At 33.0% G+C, this 16,428-nt stretch overlaps 6 protein-coding genes and 2 non-coding genes across 8 annotated transcripts; 6 read left to right on the top strand and 2 right to left on the bottom strand.

The window, feature by feature from the left end:
* The first annotated feature begins 316 nt into the window (after window positions 1-316).
* On the top strand, window positions 317-390 carry KABA2_12S01386. The gene has a single exon. It is a non-coding gene; the product is annotated as a tRNA-Val (tRNA).
* Window positions 391-1,250: 860 nt separating this feature from the next.
* On the bottom strand, window positions 1,251-2,400 carry SEC14 (phosphatidylinositol/phosphatidylcholine transfer protein SEC14; the record flags this gene model as incomplete). The annotated part of the gene is made up of 2 exons (XM_041552792.1): window positions 1,251-2,156; window positions 2,392-2,400. The coding sequence occupies 2 exons, from the start codon at window positions 2,398-2,400 to the stop codon at window positions 1,251-1,253; spliced, it is 915 nt and encodes a 304-aa protein (XP_041408726.1).
* A 555-nt stretch (window positions 2,401-2,955) lies between these two features.
* Window positions 2,956-5,241, top strand: CTF18 (Ctf18p; the record flags this gene model as incomplete). The annotated part of the gene is made up of 1 exon (XM_041552791.1): window positions 2,956-5,241. The coding sequence occupies one exon, from the start codon at window positions 2,956-2,958 to the stop codon at window positions 5,239-5,241; it is 2,286 nt and encodes a 761-aa protein (XP_041408725.1).
* A 1,292-nt stretch (window positions 5,242-6,533) lies between these two features.
* On the top strand, window positions 6,534-6,607 carry KABA2_12S01320. The gene has a single exon. It is a non-coding gene; the product is annotated as a tRNA-Val (tRNA).
* Window positions 6,608-7,988: 1,381 nt separating this feature from the next.
* PDS5 (Pds5p) lies at window positions 7,989-11,852 on the top strand (the record flags this gene model as incomplete). The annotated part of the gene is made up of 1 exon (XM_041552790.1): window positions 7,989-11,852. One exon carries the CDS (start codon window positions 7,989-7,991, stop codon window positions 11,850-11,852), a length of 3,864 nt encoding a protein of 1,287 aa, XP_041408724.1.
* Window positions 11,853-12,045: 193 nt separating this feature from the next.
* RCO1 (Rco1p) lies at window positions 12,046-14,268 on the bottom strand (the record flags this gene model as incomplete). The annotated part of the gene is made up of 1 exon (XM_041552789.1): window positions 12,046-14,268. One exon carries the CDS (start codon window positions 14,266-14,268, stop codon window positions 12,046-12,048), a length of 2,223 nt encoding a protein of 740 aa, XP_041408723.1.
* Window positions 14,269-14,853: 585 nt separating this feature from the next.
* On the top strand, window positions 14,854-15,294 carry SDD2 (Sdd2p; the record flags this gene model as incomplete). Its single annotated transcript, XM_041552788.1, has 1 exon — window positions 14,854-15,294. The coding sequence occupies one exon, from the start codon at window positions 14,854-14,856 to the stop codon at window positions 15,292-15,294; it is 441 nt and encodes a 146-aa protein (XP_041408722.1).
* A 364-nt stretch (window positions 15,295-15,658) lies between these two features.
* On the top strand, window positions 15,659-16,399 carry IRC21 (Irc21p; the record flags this gene model as incomplete). Its single annotated transcript, XM_041552787.1, has 1 exon — window positions 15,659-16,399. One exon carries the CDS (start codon window positions 15,659-15,661, stop codon window positions 16,397-16,399), a length of 741 nt encoding a protein of 246 aa, XP_041408721.1.
* Between the last annotated feature and the right edge of the window lie 29 nt (window positions 16,400-16,428).

The raw sequence follows: 16,428 nt of genomic DNA, 5'->3' as shown, positions 1-16,428 counted from the left end.
TTTTATACTTTTGGAAAAGGAAAACAGTCTACCAAATATTGATAGTATTCTTACTAAATGTTCTTGAAACATGTTCTAGACTCTTAAGAGATAATTAGTAATACTTGATTACTAATCATTCTGAAAGGATGTTCTAGAACCATATTGAACAGTTAGTAATAATTTCTTACTAAACATAAAATTGTAATAACTAACTATTGCTACTTTCTAAATTATAGCATTTTTCACTCAATTCTAAAAACTTTTATGTAAATTTTACCCGGATACCTATCCAGGTTGAACACTATAAATAAAACTCAGAAAATCACAATTAGTTGGTTTCGTGGTCTAGTTGGTTATGGCATCTGCTTAACACGCAGAACGTCCCCAGTTCGATCCTGGGCGAAATCAATTTTTAACTATTGTTTGGGCTTTGTCGTATATAATGATTATTTTTAATTATAACCATAGATGAGCAGTTTAACAACAGCAACTCTGTTTAACATCGAGTGAGTCTATAATCACGACAATGATAATCCAACATATATAAATGGAACAATATTTCATTTATGAATATAATTGTTTCCATAATTTACTTTATATATTTTTATATAAGATATAAAAAGATCAGACGACTATAAGTTGATTTTGTAATATAATAAAATTTGTTCAGTTAAATAGAAGATGTCTAATTTACAATTTTCCCATCATAAACAAACACCGACCTGAACTCTACTATGTCTTCTTCAACTCAGCTTCGATTTCAGACATGGCTCATTTAAGCTCCATATAGACCCTGTTAAAAGTGTGATTGGACTAAAGTGGTTGAACCAGTTATTTATAAATTATAGTAGTTTACCAGTACCTTGTATTTTTTCATTTGGTATCTCTGTCACGTTCCAATGTGGGATAGCAACCGGAACACACATTCAACAAAATCAAAGAAGCATAGTTGCTATCATGTAATAAATATTTTATTTATAAAAACCATATTTACTCAATTTTTCCAAACAATTACTATCATTCCTCTTCAGATATAATGAAAATTATGTATCTACAGTATATCGAGGTGTACCCATGGGATTATAAACCCCATTTCATCTCTGTAATAGGCATCGATATATAAGAAAATTTGATCAAAAATCTATTTATAGAAAACAAAATTAAAATTGATAAAAAAATTTATATAAATATCCTATCTTTGTAAGTATATATATGTTTGTTTGTGTGTGTGTGCGTGTGTTTGTATGTATATCATTGTGAAAATAGATCTATTTCATAGAGAAGACTTCTGGAGCTTCACCTTCTGGGCCAATATATTTTTGATCTCTCCATGGACCGATATCAGACAAATATAACCCACCAGTAGCCTCGTCGACTTCGGATTTACCACCAAATTTAGTTGGTAAGTTTTCAGCAGGGATTTGTTTCAACAATTCCTTTTGATAAGAAGAACTTAAGATGAAAATCTTTGAGACGGTAACAGGATCCAAAAATGGTTTAAACAATCTGAAAGCAGTAGAGAACCCAAATGGAGCATTGATCATGTAGAACTTACCCATACGTTCTGGGTAGAAGTTCTGACTGATGTAAGAAGCTTCTCTAACGTAGTTTAAGACACTGTAAGCACTAGAGATGGAGATACCTTTTAGATCCATGATTGTACAGGAGGTTTCGACCAAATAACCAGCTGCTCTAGAACAAGCTGGGACTCTGTATTTAGCGACAGATTCATATTCCCAAACCAAATTCTTCAACATACGTTCTTCAGTAGTGATCTTAATCATTTCTGGTAAATTGACAGCGCCCAGTTCTTCAAAATAACATGGACGACCATCTTTATCAGTCTTATGATAATATTGTGGGTAGAATTTAGCAACAAGAGGCTTTTCATCATAATGGAAATCGGTTAAGATAGTGTTAGTACCATATTCTTTTCTCCATTTTTCACAATTTTCAAACATTTCTTTGGCTAAAGCAATATCGAATTTTCTTGCTCTTAAGAAACGTAATAGAGTAGCATCATCCAGACGTTCATCAAAACCAGCATCTTCTAAGGCCTTTCTGAATTCTTCTAAAGCGGTCTTTTGTTCTGGTTCTAAATTACCTGGAGTACCAGGTAGAGAACCTTCTTGACATTTTTGTGGATATGAGTCTAACAATTCTTGTTCTTGAGCCTAATCATCAAAATTAAAAATTAAAAATAAATAAATAAAATAGTTAGTAAAACAAACAAACAAATAAATAAATAAGTAAAAAATTGAGTCTAGTGTAACTGAATGATCGTGATAATGGAGTCAGTCTATCATCAAATATATATGATGTAGATCAAAATCGTAAAAATGTTTCTCCTATCTCTAAAATCGATCTAACTAGTCACACAAAACAAAACAAAAAGGAAATATCACATACGCTAACCATTGTAGATAAAATAGGAACAGTGTCTTGATCTTCCTCTTCTAAACAAGAATAACAATAAGATAACTACCAGGGACTAAAAAAACACAACTGATCAAATAATCTCTCTCTTAAGTGATTGAAATGGCCTATATGACTGGCAAAAGACTTCCATTACTCTTAGAATCTCATTTCCCAGTCTCTGTGTGCAATGCAAAAAGTGATTACGTACATTGACGATGTGAAAGAAAAGCTCTCGTGTCAACTGGAATAGTTACTGTAACAACAAACAAACAAACAAACAAACAAAAGACGAAAGATTTGTGATTTTGAACGAAAATTTTTTTGGGAAAACGAAAAAAAGGAAAAATCTGCGGTATTTTCGTATTTTTGCGTCATGGAGGATTCGAACGGCGGCAGAGGGAGAGACAGGAACGCGACACGAAAAATTAGTTTTCAATACATATATAAAAAACATCCATGGATAGTTAGAACACTAACTTATATTTAAGTTATTAGTTTGGAGTTAGGAGGGTACTTTCAGGGTGTTAGCGAGCTGGTAGCATATATATCTACACTATGTCAGAGGTGCCGGTATCCGAGTTTACGTTTGGGAAGAGTCTGCTGTTTGATTTTGACGGTAATGCTGATGCTGAAGGGACCTCGAATGATACTGAACAATTATTACAATTTATTAGTGGTGATGGCTTAAAAGTATCTATGAAGAAGAAGAAGAAAGAGATAAATAAACAAAATGGATATGGTGACGATATCCTGGGATTGAATCAAGCTAACAGCGAATGGAAACAGGATGATTCTTATGGTATAAATATCAGTGCATTGCTGGATAGAATAGAAGCTCGCAGTAATGACACTGAAGTGACTTCAACGGCAACAACACACACTCACCACGATCATGATAAACACGCTGCAGATAGGGACCATCAATTGTGGGTTGAACGGTGGCGTCCCAAGAATTTCTTAGATTTAGTAGGGAATGAAAAGACGAATAGAAGAATCTTGAAATGGTTAAGAGATTGGTCACCCGTAGTATTCAAAGAACAGATAGGGAAAATACCTTCGTTTAATGAGAAAGATCAGGACCAAGAACCTGACCCACTAATGAGACCCAGGAGGAAAATTCTTCTGATACATGGATCTCCCGGGATTGGTAAGACCTCTGTGGCTCATGTTGTTTGTAAACAAGCTGGGTTTCAAGTAACTGAAATTAATGCAAGTGATGAACGTGCAGGTCAGGTGGTTAAGGACAAAATCCATAATACTTTGTTTAATAAGACATTACATAAGAAACCCGTGTGTCTAGTTGCAGATGAAATTGATGGTAGTGTAGAGAATGGGTTCGTCAGAGTATTAATCGATATTATAAATAAAGATATCAAAGCTACAAATAAATTGAGATATATGCAAGCAAATGGAAATAACAATAATACTAATCATACATTTAAATCAAAGGGTAAGAAAAAGAAGAAAAGTGCAAATTTATTGTTACGTCCAATTATTGCAATTTGTAATAATATATATGCACCAGCATTAGAAAAATTAAAACCATATTGTGAAATTGTTGCCTTTAAGAGACCCTCAGATTCGGCAATACAAGAAAGATTGTTAGATATTTGTGACAAAGAGAAATTGCAATTATCAGTTAAGACACTAAACGATTTGATCGATCTTTCACAAGGTGACGTCAGAAATTGTATTAATAATTTGCAATTTATGGCCACGCAAAATAAATTCAAAAATGTGAACCCAAAAGGATCATCAGAAAATGGGAATAATTCAAATACTTGGGAATCTAGTAGTAAAGATTTATCAATGTCATGGTATCTATTAGTCAACAGATTATTCAAGAAAGATCCACATAGTGATGTTAAAGAACAATTCAAAAAATTATTGCATGAAGTAGAGATGAATGGTAATTACGATAGAATCTTGCAAGGTTGTTATACTTTGTTCCCAGCTGTAAAATATTCTGATAGAGGTGTACAAAAACCCAAAGAAATTGCAGATTGGTTATATTTCCATGATTTGATGAACCAATCATTATATCATCATAATGGTGAATTGATACGATATTCAGCTATCGTACCTTTAGTATTTTTCCAAAATTTTGGGGATATTGCTAATAAAGAAGACTTAAGAATTAAAAATATTGAATTCCAAACTCGCGATATAAGTAGAGCAAATCTCGATATTGCTAATCTCATAATATCTAATATATCCACCGAAGCACCTACTGTTGCAGCATTTATTAATAAAAACTCTTTGATCTTTGAAATATTACCATACCTTGATTATATGATATCTAGTGACTTAACCAGGACGAAAAATTTAAAGACTAAAAATATTATAGCTGCCGCATTGTTGGCAATATTAAAAGAGTTTCATTTAGAATTATTACAAATACAACAAGAGGCATCGGAAAGTAGGCCAGTATTGGGTATTAGTCCGCCAATTGATAAAATTGTTCTCTTGGATCCTCATAGAATGAAAGAACTTATTACAAAGAGACCATTAACATACAATTTATTGTTAGCGAAATACCAAGAACAACGGGTTTTGAAAAGACATATATCAGAAACTACAAAGGAGAAAGAAGTTATTGAGGAGAATAAAAATAAAATGCAAAAGACAAATGCCAACTCTATTGAATTTTTTAAAAATCAATACGAAAATATCAATAGTACCCAACAACAACAAAAAGAAGCTAGTCATAATGCGAATTCTGGTAACCAAGAAAGGAATTCCACTGAAACTCACGATGAACTTAGAATTTGGGTGAAATACAAAGCTGGGTTTTCGAATGCGGTCAGGAAGAATGTGTCATGGGATGCCCTTTGGCACTAAGTATATACTCAGTATTTAAGACTAATCTACTGGCTATATAATTACTTTATGACTCAAATAATGATTAATATACTGGTGCATCGCGATATCTCTCTGGAAATTGTGTTTCTGAGAATATGATCGCCAATAATTCTTCGAAACTTTTTCCTAACTATGAACTAATTTGTCGAATGTCGGATCGTTAGAAAGAATATTGAAAGCAGTTGTTCTAAATGCATTGTTAGTTTTGTACATGTTCAACCAATGGGATGGTTTGTCAATGTTAAAATGTAACGGCAGCACTAAAAAGGTTAATATTAGCTTAACCTATCTGAAGGAGAAGGTAGCTAATATAAATAGAATTTAGAGTGTACTGCACTGCCGTATATATAATAGCACGTGATATATACTGCATAATGTTGTATTTATTTCCCCTACATGTAAACGTAGGTTTGAAATCGAGAAGATACGATTAGTATTCGAGTTGAAATTATCGGACATAGTTATAGATATTCAAATGTACAATCTTGTAGTTTTATTTAATGTTATATAAAGTAAGTCTGTTATAATATAGAAAGTAGCAATACTTGGTTATTACAATTTTATGTTTAGTAAGAAATTATTACTAACTGTTCAATATGATTCTAGAACATTCTTTAAGAATGATTAGTAAGCAAGTATTACTAATTGTTTCATAAGTGTCTAGAACATGTTTCTAGAATGTTTAGTAAGAATACTATCAATATTTGGTAGACTGTTTTCCTTTTCCAAAAGTATAAAAGGACCACATATTCTAATTTTATATATATACAATCTTCCTTATATAGACTTACTTTATATAACATAAAATAAACTACAAGATTATACATTTGAATATCTATAACTATGTCCGATAATTTCAACTCGAATACTAATCGTATATTCTCGATTTCAAACTTACGTTTACAAAGTCTATATAAGGAAGATTGTATATATATAAAGTTAGAATATGTGGTCCTTTTATACTTTTGGAAAAGGAAAACAGTCTACCAAATATTGATAGTATTCTTACTAAATGTTCTTGAAACATGTTCTAGACTCTTAAGAGATAATTAGTAATACTTGATTACTAATCATTCTGAAAGGATGTTCTAGAACCATATTGAACAGTTAGTAATAATTTCTTACTAAACATAAAATTGTAATAACTAACTATTGCTACTTTCTAAATTATAGCATTTTTCACTCAATTCTAAAAACTTTTATGTAAATTTTACCCGGATACCTATCCAGGTTGAACACTATAAATAAAACTCAGAAAATCACAATTAGTTGGTTTCGTGGTCTAGTTGGTTATGGCATCTGCTTAACACGCAGAACGTCCCCAGTTCGATCCTGGGCGAAATCAATTTTTAACTATTGTTTGGGCTTTGTCGTATATAATGATTATTTTTAATTATAACCATATATATCTATATTCCCTGGATTACCATAATATTTTACATTTTAATGTTATTTAAGATAACTTTATACATAATGAGGACAGCTCCATACATATTGCGTTCTTTCTTTAAGGAAAATCCCGTTGTACTGATGGTTTCAATGAGACGGTATATTATCACTTTTTACTTTTTGTTTACAGGACATCAAATTGACGGTCATTTTCCAGTAAAGTCTAAACATAATAATTTATATAAATTAATAAATAAAACAAACAAATCATTTTAAAAACACCATCTTGTACTGAAGCAGACATAATAGAGTTAGATATTGATTCGTTCATTTTATATAGTGGTAAGTAGAGAGGAGTAGGTGTAGACTGAGTACTAATGTTTAAAACAAAGCAAGTACTATTTGTTATACTTTTCTTATATTTGTAAGTGGTTTTTTATATTGTTTATAATTTATAGAACGAATAGAATCTAACTTCGAATGTAAGTTCAGAATTCTTTGTCTCTATATATATTATTTATTTTATCGATATTTCGTTTCTTCTTGTTACCTAAACGATTGTTAAGTAATATTTGTTTCATAATATGACGCGCTTCATAACATATTCGAGATATATTGATCCCACATAATTTCTGTCACATCTAATACCACTAACTAAAGGTGAATGTAGAAATTTTAAAGTTAAAAAGGTGTAGTACAATTTCCAATAGGAAAATATACCAATTCTCACAACGAGATCTACGATTATTTTCCTTACATGTTATTTAAAAATATACATCAATAACTCAAATAGATCAGCAACCTTAATCTGTGTTAAAAATAAATTCTTATATTAACGATATTAAAAATTTCCATATCCACATTAATGGATTTCCGTACTACACATAATATAATTGGTACGTCTACGATGTGTCACCAACACCAGAAAGTTTTACACGCACTCTTTATAGCAGTTCAGCAAAAAGAATTGAATGACTGGGACCAAACATATCATTAAAGTCATCATTAAGCACTCTTAATAATTGTAATTGTAAACTTCTGTGAATGTGATCTCTTCTATTTATTATTCCTTCAATAGTGACAATAAGACTACAGTGTTATTGCACTTAACATATTCTGTCGCGAGTGAGCCTCTTCTAAGAAAACGAAAATAAAATATTTCTTGACGCGTTTGTTTTGATTCATTTAAATCAATAATAAACAAATAAATAACACCATCAAGTTGGGGAAACATCAATATAAAGATCTAGTGTTAAAAAGAGATCACTGGTTTAATCATATTCTCGTTTTGAAACACAACCGAATACTGAACTAATATATATTTAGAGTTGAGTAAAATGACGTCAGAGACAAAAGCACAGCTCAAGTTTGATAAAACCATTATTTCTTCCTCGGAGCAATTAATCTCGACTTCCACTTTGTTAGATCGTATAGCAGAATTACATGATGAACTTTCTGCTTTAAACCAGGAATCCATTGACTTGTCCAGTCTTGATCGGTATCGTGATGATCTGATTAACAGGAAATTACTAAAACATAAGGATACTGGTGTCAGAGCTTTTGTTGCCTGTTGCATTAGTGATATCTTAAGATTATACGCACCCGATGCTCCTTATACTGACACGCAACTAACAGATTTCTTCAAATTAGTATTGGTACAATTTCAACAGTTAGGCGACCCAGAAAATGGTTATTACATTCAACAGAAATACTTAGTACTCAAACTTTTAGAGTATCGTTCAATTGTTTTAATTGCAGACTTACCTACCTCCCATAAATTAATTGAAGAATTGCTCAGCATCTTTTATAATGAATCCTTACATTTTGATACTGCCTTGTATAATATAATGGGTGGGATATTGGGTGAAGTTATTTCTGAGATAGATTCCGTACCTATGCCTGTCTTAAAAATTATATTCAACAAATTTTTAACTTATAATCCAGATGAATTACCTCAAGGGTTAGCCGTTGCATCTAATTGTGGGTACGAATTAAGTTTATTGCTATGTAACAATTACACAAGTAGAATGAGCAGACAATTGACTAGGTATTATTCTGAAATTCTTTATAGCGTTACTAATGATAAGAATGATCAACACAGTTATGAAGCTAATATTAAATTGAGTAGAACAATCGAAAAACTTCATAAATTAGTAGTAAGGTTATGGGAAACAGTCCCTGATATGGTTGCATCGGTAATGGGCTTTATCTATCATGAGTTGTCATCACAAGATGAGATTGTTAGAAAATTAACTACAAAATTAGTAGCTCAGTTGTTAGTCTCCAAATCTGATATAAACTTTGTTACTACCCAGGAAGATACGTTTAAAGCATGGCTGTCTAAGATTGCAGATGTGAGTCCCGAAGTTAGAATTGAATGGATCAAATCCATTCCAAAAATTATTATGAAGAGGGAAGATATTTCAGATGCCATCGGTAAAGGTCTCGCTAAAACTTTCATTGATGCAGACTATCGTGTCCGAAAACTATCTGCACAAGTATTTGACGAAGTCCCTGTATCTCAAATATGGAGAACTATCAAAGAAGCCTCAGTTTATACATCGTTATTACATTTGACCAGGGAGAAAAATAGAGAAGTTAGAGAACTATGTATTAAAGCTGCTGCTAATTTTTACTCTAAATCGGTCGATACGGTGGAAAAGACTTCAGATAACGAAGATATTTGGGATATCGTGGAGAACATACCAAACACCATGTTCAATTTGTATTATATCAATGATTTCAACATCAATGAGCAAGTAGATCATATGATATTCGAATATTTATTGCCTCTTGAAGTTGATGATACTAAGAGAGTCAATAGATTGATAACGGTAATGTCACATTTTGATGACAAAGCATATTCATCCTTTTTCGCTTTCAATAAAAGACAAATACAGATGTCGTTAGCACTTCGCAAATATGTTGAATTTTGCCAAATTCTAAATAATGATAATTCAACTAATATCGAAGGGAACAATATGAATGATGAGGATAATCACCACAATATTACAGAAATTACAATTAAGTACCACAGGACTATTGATTGGCTATCTTCAAGTATGGCAGAGTCCCAAAAAGTGTCTGAATCCTTAGAGATCCTGAAAAAAATGAACGATCCAAGGATATTTTTCTTAATAAAGAGTTGCATTGCCACTGAAGTTCCTATTATAACTTTAAAGAACTGTTTCAAAGAATTATTCAATAAATTACGTGATTCGGGTCTTTTCAGAAGATATAACATTCCTACAATTTCAACAATCATGCCAAGAGACCTGGCGTCACACATTGAGGTTATTTTATATAGGTCAGCTCCATTAATATACAATGTATCAAATGTAGCAATGTTCCTTAATCTTTCAAATAAGTACAACACTGAAGAAATCGAATTAAAGAGAAAGTTGCTTGATGAGGTTTCTAGAGTTAATCCATCCTTATTCAAGGATCAAATAAGAACGTTGAAAGATAACGTAAAGGAATTAGACATATCCGGGGATAGCTCGAAAAATGATATTTCAACATTGAGCGAAACTTTGAAAACTCTCTATAAGATCTCAAAGGCATTACAAGATCAAGTTGATTTTGATTCTTTTTTCCTCTCAAAGCTTCATGATTTTGCCATAGAGGGTAACCCTATAATATCCAAATACGCTACTAAATTAATTTCATTGTCCCCAGATAATGAACAGGAAATGGATCGCTTAAAGAGCTATATATTACCCTTACAAAAAGAGAAAGACTCGTTTTTTACATCCCACCTTGTCGTTTTAATGGAAATTTTCAAATATTTCCCAAACATTCTTGAGGAATCCTCAATAGACATTGTCAGCTACCTTATAAAGGAAGTTTTACTGACAAATTCTGTTGTTGGTGTTATTGATAACGAGCTTGAATGGGTAAACGATCTTGTTCTGAATGACTCAAAATCCGGAGATTATTTATCATTGACTCCAAAAATATATACATTAAAGCTATTCACCAACAAGTTAAGATCGATCGCTGATAAAGTGGAAGATGACAAATTATCAAATAGTTTTGCTCAGAAGATTGTCAAACTATTCTTTTATTTAATAGCAAGTGGTGGTGAACTTGTTCCTGAGACTAATGAAGAAAATTATCCAACACCAGAGAGCTTTCAAAAGAGATTAAGACTTACAGCAGGGTCACAGTTACTAAAGCTTGCAAAAATATCAAATCTAAACGATTTTGTCAGATCATCTGATGTCATAAAGTTAATAAACTTGGTTGAAGATGAGTCGCTCCCAGTCAGGAAAATTTTCTTAGATAAACTTAACGACTACATTGGTAATGAATTGATTTCCATCAAGTTTTTACCTTTGGTATTTTTCACTGCTTATGAACCAGATAAAGAACTGAAGGCAGCTACTAAGACATGGATCAATTATACGGTTAATAAGGAATCATTTAAAAAGGGTACATTCTTTGAAAGAGTCTTACCTCGTTTGATCCACGCCATTGCACACCACCCAGATATTGTCGACGGCTTGGATGCTAAGGAAACCGATGAAGATGAATTTAGAAATGCTTTGACTACTGCTGTTGATTATCTAATTTTTTACTTTGATTCGATTGCTGCTCAAGACAATTTTAACCTACTTTATTATTTATCTGAGAGAGTCAAGAATTATCAAGACCACGTATCCGAAGAGACTGACGAAACTGAAGGTGCTCAGGATAATAATGCTACAGAGAATACTCATTCTAGTGATAAGATGTATATGATCAGTGAGTTATCTCAAATGATATTGTTACAGTTGAAAGAGAAAAGAAACTGGCAACATTCACCATATCCTGGTAAGTTAAATCTACCAAGTGATTTATTCAAACCGTTCCTTTCTTTGGAAGAAGCCAGAACATCATTTAAGACCTATATTGATGAAAAATACATCGAGTCCTTGAAATCTAATATCAAGATTAAAGTTGGAAAGATTGTTCATGCATCTCAAACTCAAAGGCAAAGGGCCCAGAAAAAACTGCTTGCTAGCGAATATAATCAAAATTCTGACAAAAATAAAAAGAATACGAAGAGATCACAGAGAAAAAGAGGTCGTCACGATATTGACAACGACGACGACGATATGTCTGATGAGAATAAAACCCCATCAAGTGTACCTGTTAGAAAGAGTTCTAGAAGGATAAGAAAAATTAATTATAAGGATGATTCCGATGATTCCGATTAATCTATATATATAATTGATATCAATTAAAAATTCTCTCTATTCTTTGCAGACAAGAAAAAACATAATGCATCTGATTTATTAACAATATAGATTTATCTATAACTATATATTTATATATATATATGTCTATATAAAAATTGCCAGAAAACAAACTAAATATTAGTATTCAGTTATAACGATTGGGAAGGTTCCATTATTTCTCGAATCCGAAGAATTTCATAACTTCATCCTTTGGTTTGGATTCCATCAATTTTTTTAGAATATGCAATTGTGCACTCTCAGTAGTAGAAAGTGTACTTGGGTTATTTATGGAATCTGAATAATTTTCTTTATGATTATTCAATTGTTTAGTCGCAACGTCACAAAGATCTTTGAAATCCCACATCCTCTTTAATGTGTTATTGGTGTTATGACTACTAACATTAAAGTAAAGCAACGGAATGACATCGGAGGTTCCGTGACAATTTTTAGAAGCCAATAATTTATCAATCAAGTGTTCCTCCATTTTAAAATTTCTAAGTCTTTCAGCTTGTTTGAAATTATAAATTTTACTGAAAAAATCCAATTGAATTGATTTTTCTTGAATTAATGGAATTGAGTTATTATCATCACCCGTTGCAATTTTTTTAAATGTTTCAGTCATCTCTTTTGTACTATCAGATCGTATTTCATCCAATTCAATTTCGATATCCCCATTATTATGGAAATCATAGAGTAAATCTGGTTTGAATAATTTCTGATTTCTTTTCTTTAGTCTTCTATTTATTTCAGTATTAGCATGCAAAGGACATTTCCATTTTGCACCAAGATTCTTTAAAGAGGCTCTTGGAATATCTGGTACACAATCTAAATGCCATGGTGTATTGCAATAGTCACATTTAATTAATAGTCTGGAGTCCTCTGGGCATTCCCATGAACCAAAACGTGTGGTACCACATCTATAACACAATAGAAACGTTTCATCTTCACCAAGGGTATTTACAGTATCATTTTCATAGTGATTTTCTGGGTTATAAGCGTCCAGTTTTGATACACTTTGACCATATGGAGCATTGAACAAAATTTTATAAGGGAGTTCAGGTTTTTCCGTTGAGTTTGAATATTGCCCCCTATCACCAGTCCTTACGTAACTAAAAGTATCCTTGATATGTTTAGGTAACATGAATTGTCTTGGATTATAACTCTGACTTTGAAACATTAATTTTGAAAATAATTTTGAGCCACCATTTGCGACTGAGGCCTTTGTAAATTCTCTTTCTCCTTTCATCGTCTGAGTTGAGTTTGGATATAATTTTTTAAATCTACAATTTGAACATGACCAATCACCTTCAGGTAGGTTATCAGGATCTACAGGTGGATCGAGACATAAGAAATGAAATGATTTTGGGCATGTATCACAACATAGGAATGAACCTGTCTGTAAACACGAAGAACAAAAATCATCATTTTCTATTAAGTTATCCACAGTGTTTTCCTCTTCAATATTAGGTGATTCGTGGTAATTTATCCTCTTTTGATGTCTTAAATTGTTTGGTTCTTGTGAGGATTCCGTACTACTACTACCACTAGCGTTATTATTGCTTCCATTAGGTCTTGGTTTCGAGTTGCTCTTGTTTAAGATATTTTGATTAAACAACTGGCTATTCTTAATCTCAGCACTCTTAATCTTTACATGTGGTTTTGGTAACATGACATCGGCTTGAACTTCTCCTTTCACTGGGGAAGAAGGTGATGTGATGATCCCGTCACCACTTTCACTAAGGTTATTTAGTTGCTTTTTATTGGAAATGGAAAACCTTATAGTACTAGGTTTTGTAATGTTATCTGATACATTAGTACGCAATGCTTTATTATAAGCGTTTAACGTTTCCCAATTACTAACTGTATCATTATCTTGCTTATTTGATGCCACCAAAAGTCCTTCCAAATTATTATTACTGTTATTACTACTACTATTATTATTACTACTGTTCGAAACAGTTGCGGATTTCTTATAATTCCATAAACTGTCTTTCTTAATCTTTGGTGTAGGACCCTGACTTAAAGGTAAACCTGTAGCTTTATTCAAAACATCATTTGGAAGAGTATTCGATTTATGGGACGAACCATGCATTGTATTATTATCATTATCATTATTATTAAGAACATTATTTTCGTTCGATTGCTGGTTTCCGTTAGACATATCATTCATCCCGATCACGTTCCCTTTCTTATCATATACATATAACGGTAGCAACGGCTGTATACTCTCAGAATGCAGTTCTTGCTCATGATTTGCTCCAGTCTTTCTATCATGTTTGTCTTCCACAAATGCCTGGATGATCTTCCTCTTCTTCAAATCGTAGTTCACATTCAACGATGTGGCCCTCTTGGGTCTATGTCCTCTATCCTGTGCTGAGGGTGTCTGAGATTCCATTTGGTTTCGATCCACTAAATCTGGAATTGTGTATGCACGTATAAGTGTGTGGATGAGAGTGAACCAGTGAGTAGATATCCCTTTTATGTCCTTCTCTAAAGTGCTGCTATCGTAACCTTTTCACTCTTTGTCTTTCTCTTGTTTTTACTATTTTTCGTGTCTTTTTTCCAATTTTCTTCCTTTTCTCTCTGTTTTTGGTGATGGATATTTTTTCAGTTGCTGAGATATTGGCAGACAGATACAACAAGACAAGACAAGACAAGACAGTTTGGACAAGTAGTAGTAGTAGTAGTAGTAGTAGTTCCAGGATATATATACGATGCATAGAGAACATCAAGGATAGAGAATGTGGCAGATCTAACAAAGCAAACATAGCACTTAATTGAAATTGAAAGTAACTTGAAGCTATCCGAGGAGTCATCACTTGGGACGACCAGCCAGTACTTTTCGCTTTCTAAAATGTTCAATGAGAACCAATCATTACAACAACAACAACAACTACTTCAATAGTCTTTGCCACTCTTATGTTCTTGTATTGTGTGTAGAATGAGTACATGTATAGAAAGCATACCAATACGAGGAAGGATGGATGCAGAATTACAGGCTATCAGAGATGCCCGTCTCGCACAGTTGAAAGGAGGTAATGGGAGCAACAGTGCTAATGGTAACGTCTCCAATGGTAACAACAATACAAATAGTGGCAATGCCAATATCGGTTCTTCAATGGCTCCTTTCTTAGAGGCAGGTGCCTTGGAGAGGTTGTCTAGAGTGGCTCTAGTGAGACCAGACCGTGCCACTGCTGTTGAACAATATGTGAAACAGTTGGTCTCAACGGGTCAACTGACACATAAGATCAATGAACAAGAGATTGTACAGATTCTAAATGGTGTGGCTAGAGAACAAAACAAGCAAACAGAGACCAAGATCATCTTCGACCGGAAGGACAAAGGGATGGCCATGCAAGCTGCCACCACCAACAACAAGAACGAACAGTACGATTCTGAGGATGACTTTTTCGACGAATAAGAATCATGATTATCGGGCCCTTGTTTCTTGGTTTCTATATAAGGTTCTATAACTATGTACAATATAATATAAAGAATATGAGATAATCTATATTAGAGATGAATTATGGATGATGATTATGTAAGAATTGAGAATGGAAATTTCTCATTCTGGGGATATCGGTGCGGCTGTTTCTTCGGGAATTTAGTCGATATTACTGGTTCTTTTTTCTTACTCACATTGAGAATTTCAATTGGAACAAATCGAATATATAAAGAGAGAGAGCAAGAGAAAGAATGTGTCTTCAGCTCATTCACGTTGGACTTTCAACCAATATATTTGGAAGGTCATAAGTTTGTACGTATATATATATATTGCCAAAGCAATGTCACAGAATTCTGAAACACAAGTACCCAAGATTAATGTCTCTTTGGAGGAAAATTCCAAGGGACATGAACAAGATGAGCAAATAAAACCTCGTCAGACTAGGTTCAAAATTCCTACGATACAGAACTCTAGGGATGATATGTATCGTCAGCAGCAACAACGACAAAAGGATAAACAGCCAGTGATAATACAACAACAACCAGGTTGTTCTACCCTTGGTAGGCCCAAAGGTGGAGGTCTTGCTAGAATGGGAGGTGGTGAAAGACAAAAAGTTAGATTGGCTCCAGGCCATAGTGCATTGGATTGGAGTGAACTGAATAAGAAAGTGTTACAGGACAAATCTCGAAGTAATGAGTTACTATACGGTCTCCGTACCCTTTTTGAAGATAAAGATCAACTAGCTATATTGGAACGAATTAATTCCGAAAATATGGATACTGTGCTAAAATTATATAGATTCAATATTCCATGCCATTTGTTACATCCGCCATTACGTATAAATGAACAATTATTGCGACTTCATCAGAAGAATGAACGTGAATTTTGGACTGTGATTCATGGGAATGTTTACTGTGTAGGGTCATATATGGAATTTCATCCTGGTGGTTCGGAGATATTGGTTCATTATGGTGAAAAGTTTGTTGATGTAGGGTTTTGGTTTAATAAGTTCCATCGATGGGTGAATTACGAAAAGTTGCTACAGAATTGTTATATTGGTAAATTTGTTAAGGATAAATAAGTAGAATTGATGCTAATGTCACGAACTAT

This window comes from Maudiozyma barnettii (assembly GCF_903064755.1).
Source record: "Maudiozyma barnettii strain CLIB 1767 genome assembly, contig: KABA2_12, whole genome shotgun sequence".
In the NCBI taxonomy this organism is placed as follows: Eukaryota; Fungi; Ascomycota; class Saccharomycetes; order Saccharomycetales; family Saccharomycetaceae; genus Maudiozyma; species Maudiozyma barnettii.
The sequence above is the reverse complement of the archived record's forward strand: the minus strand, read 5'-3'. Positions and strand labels throughout refer to the sequence as shown.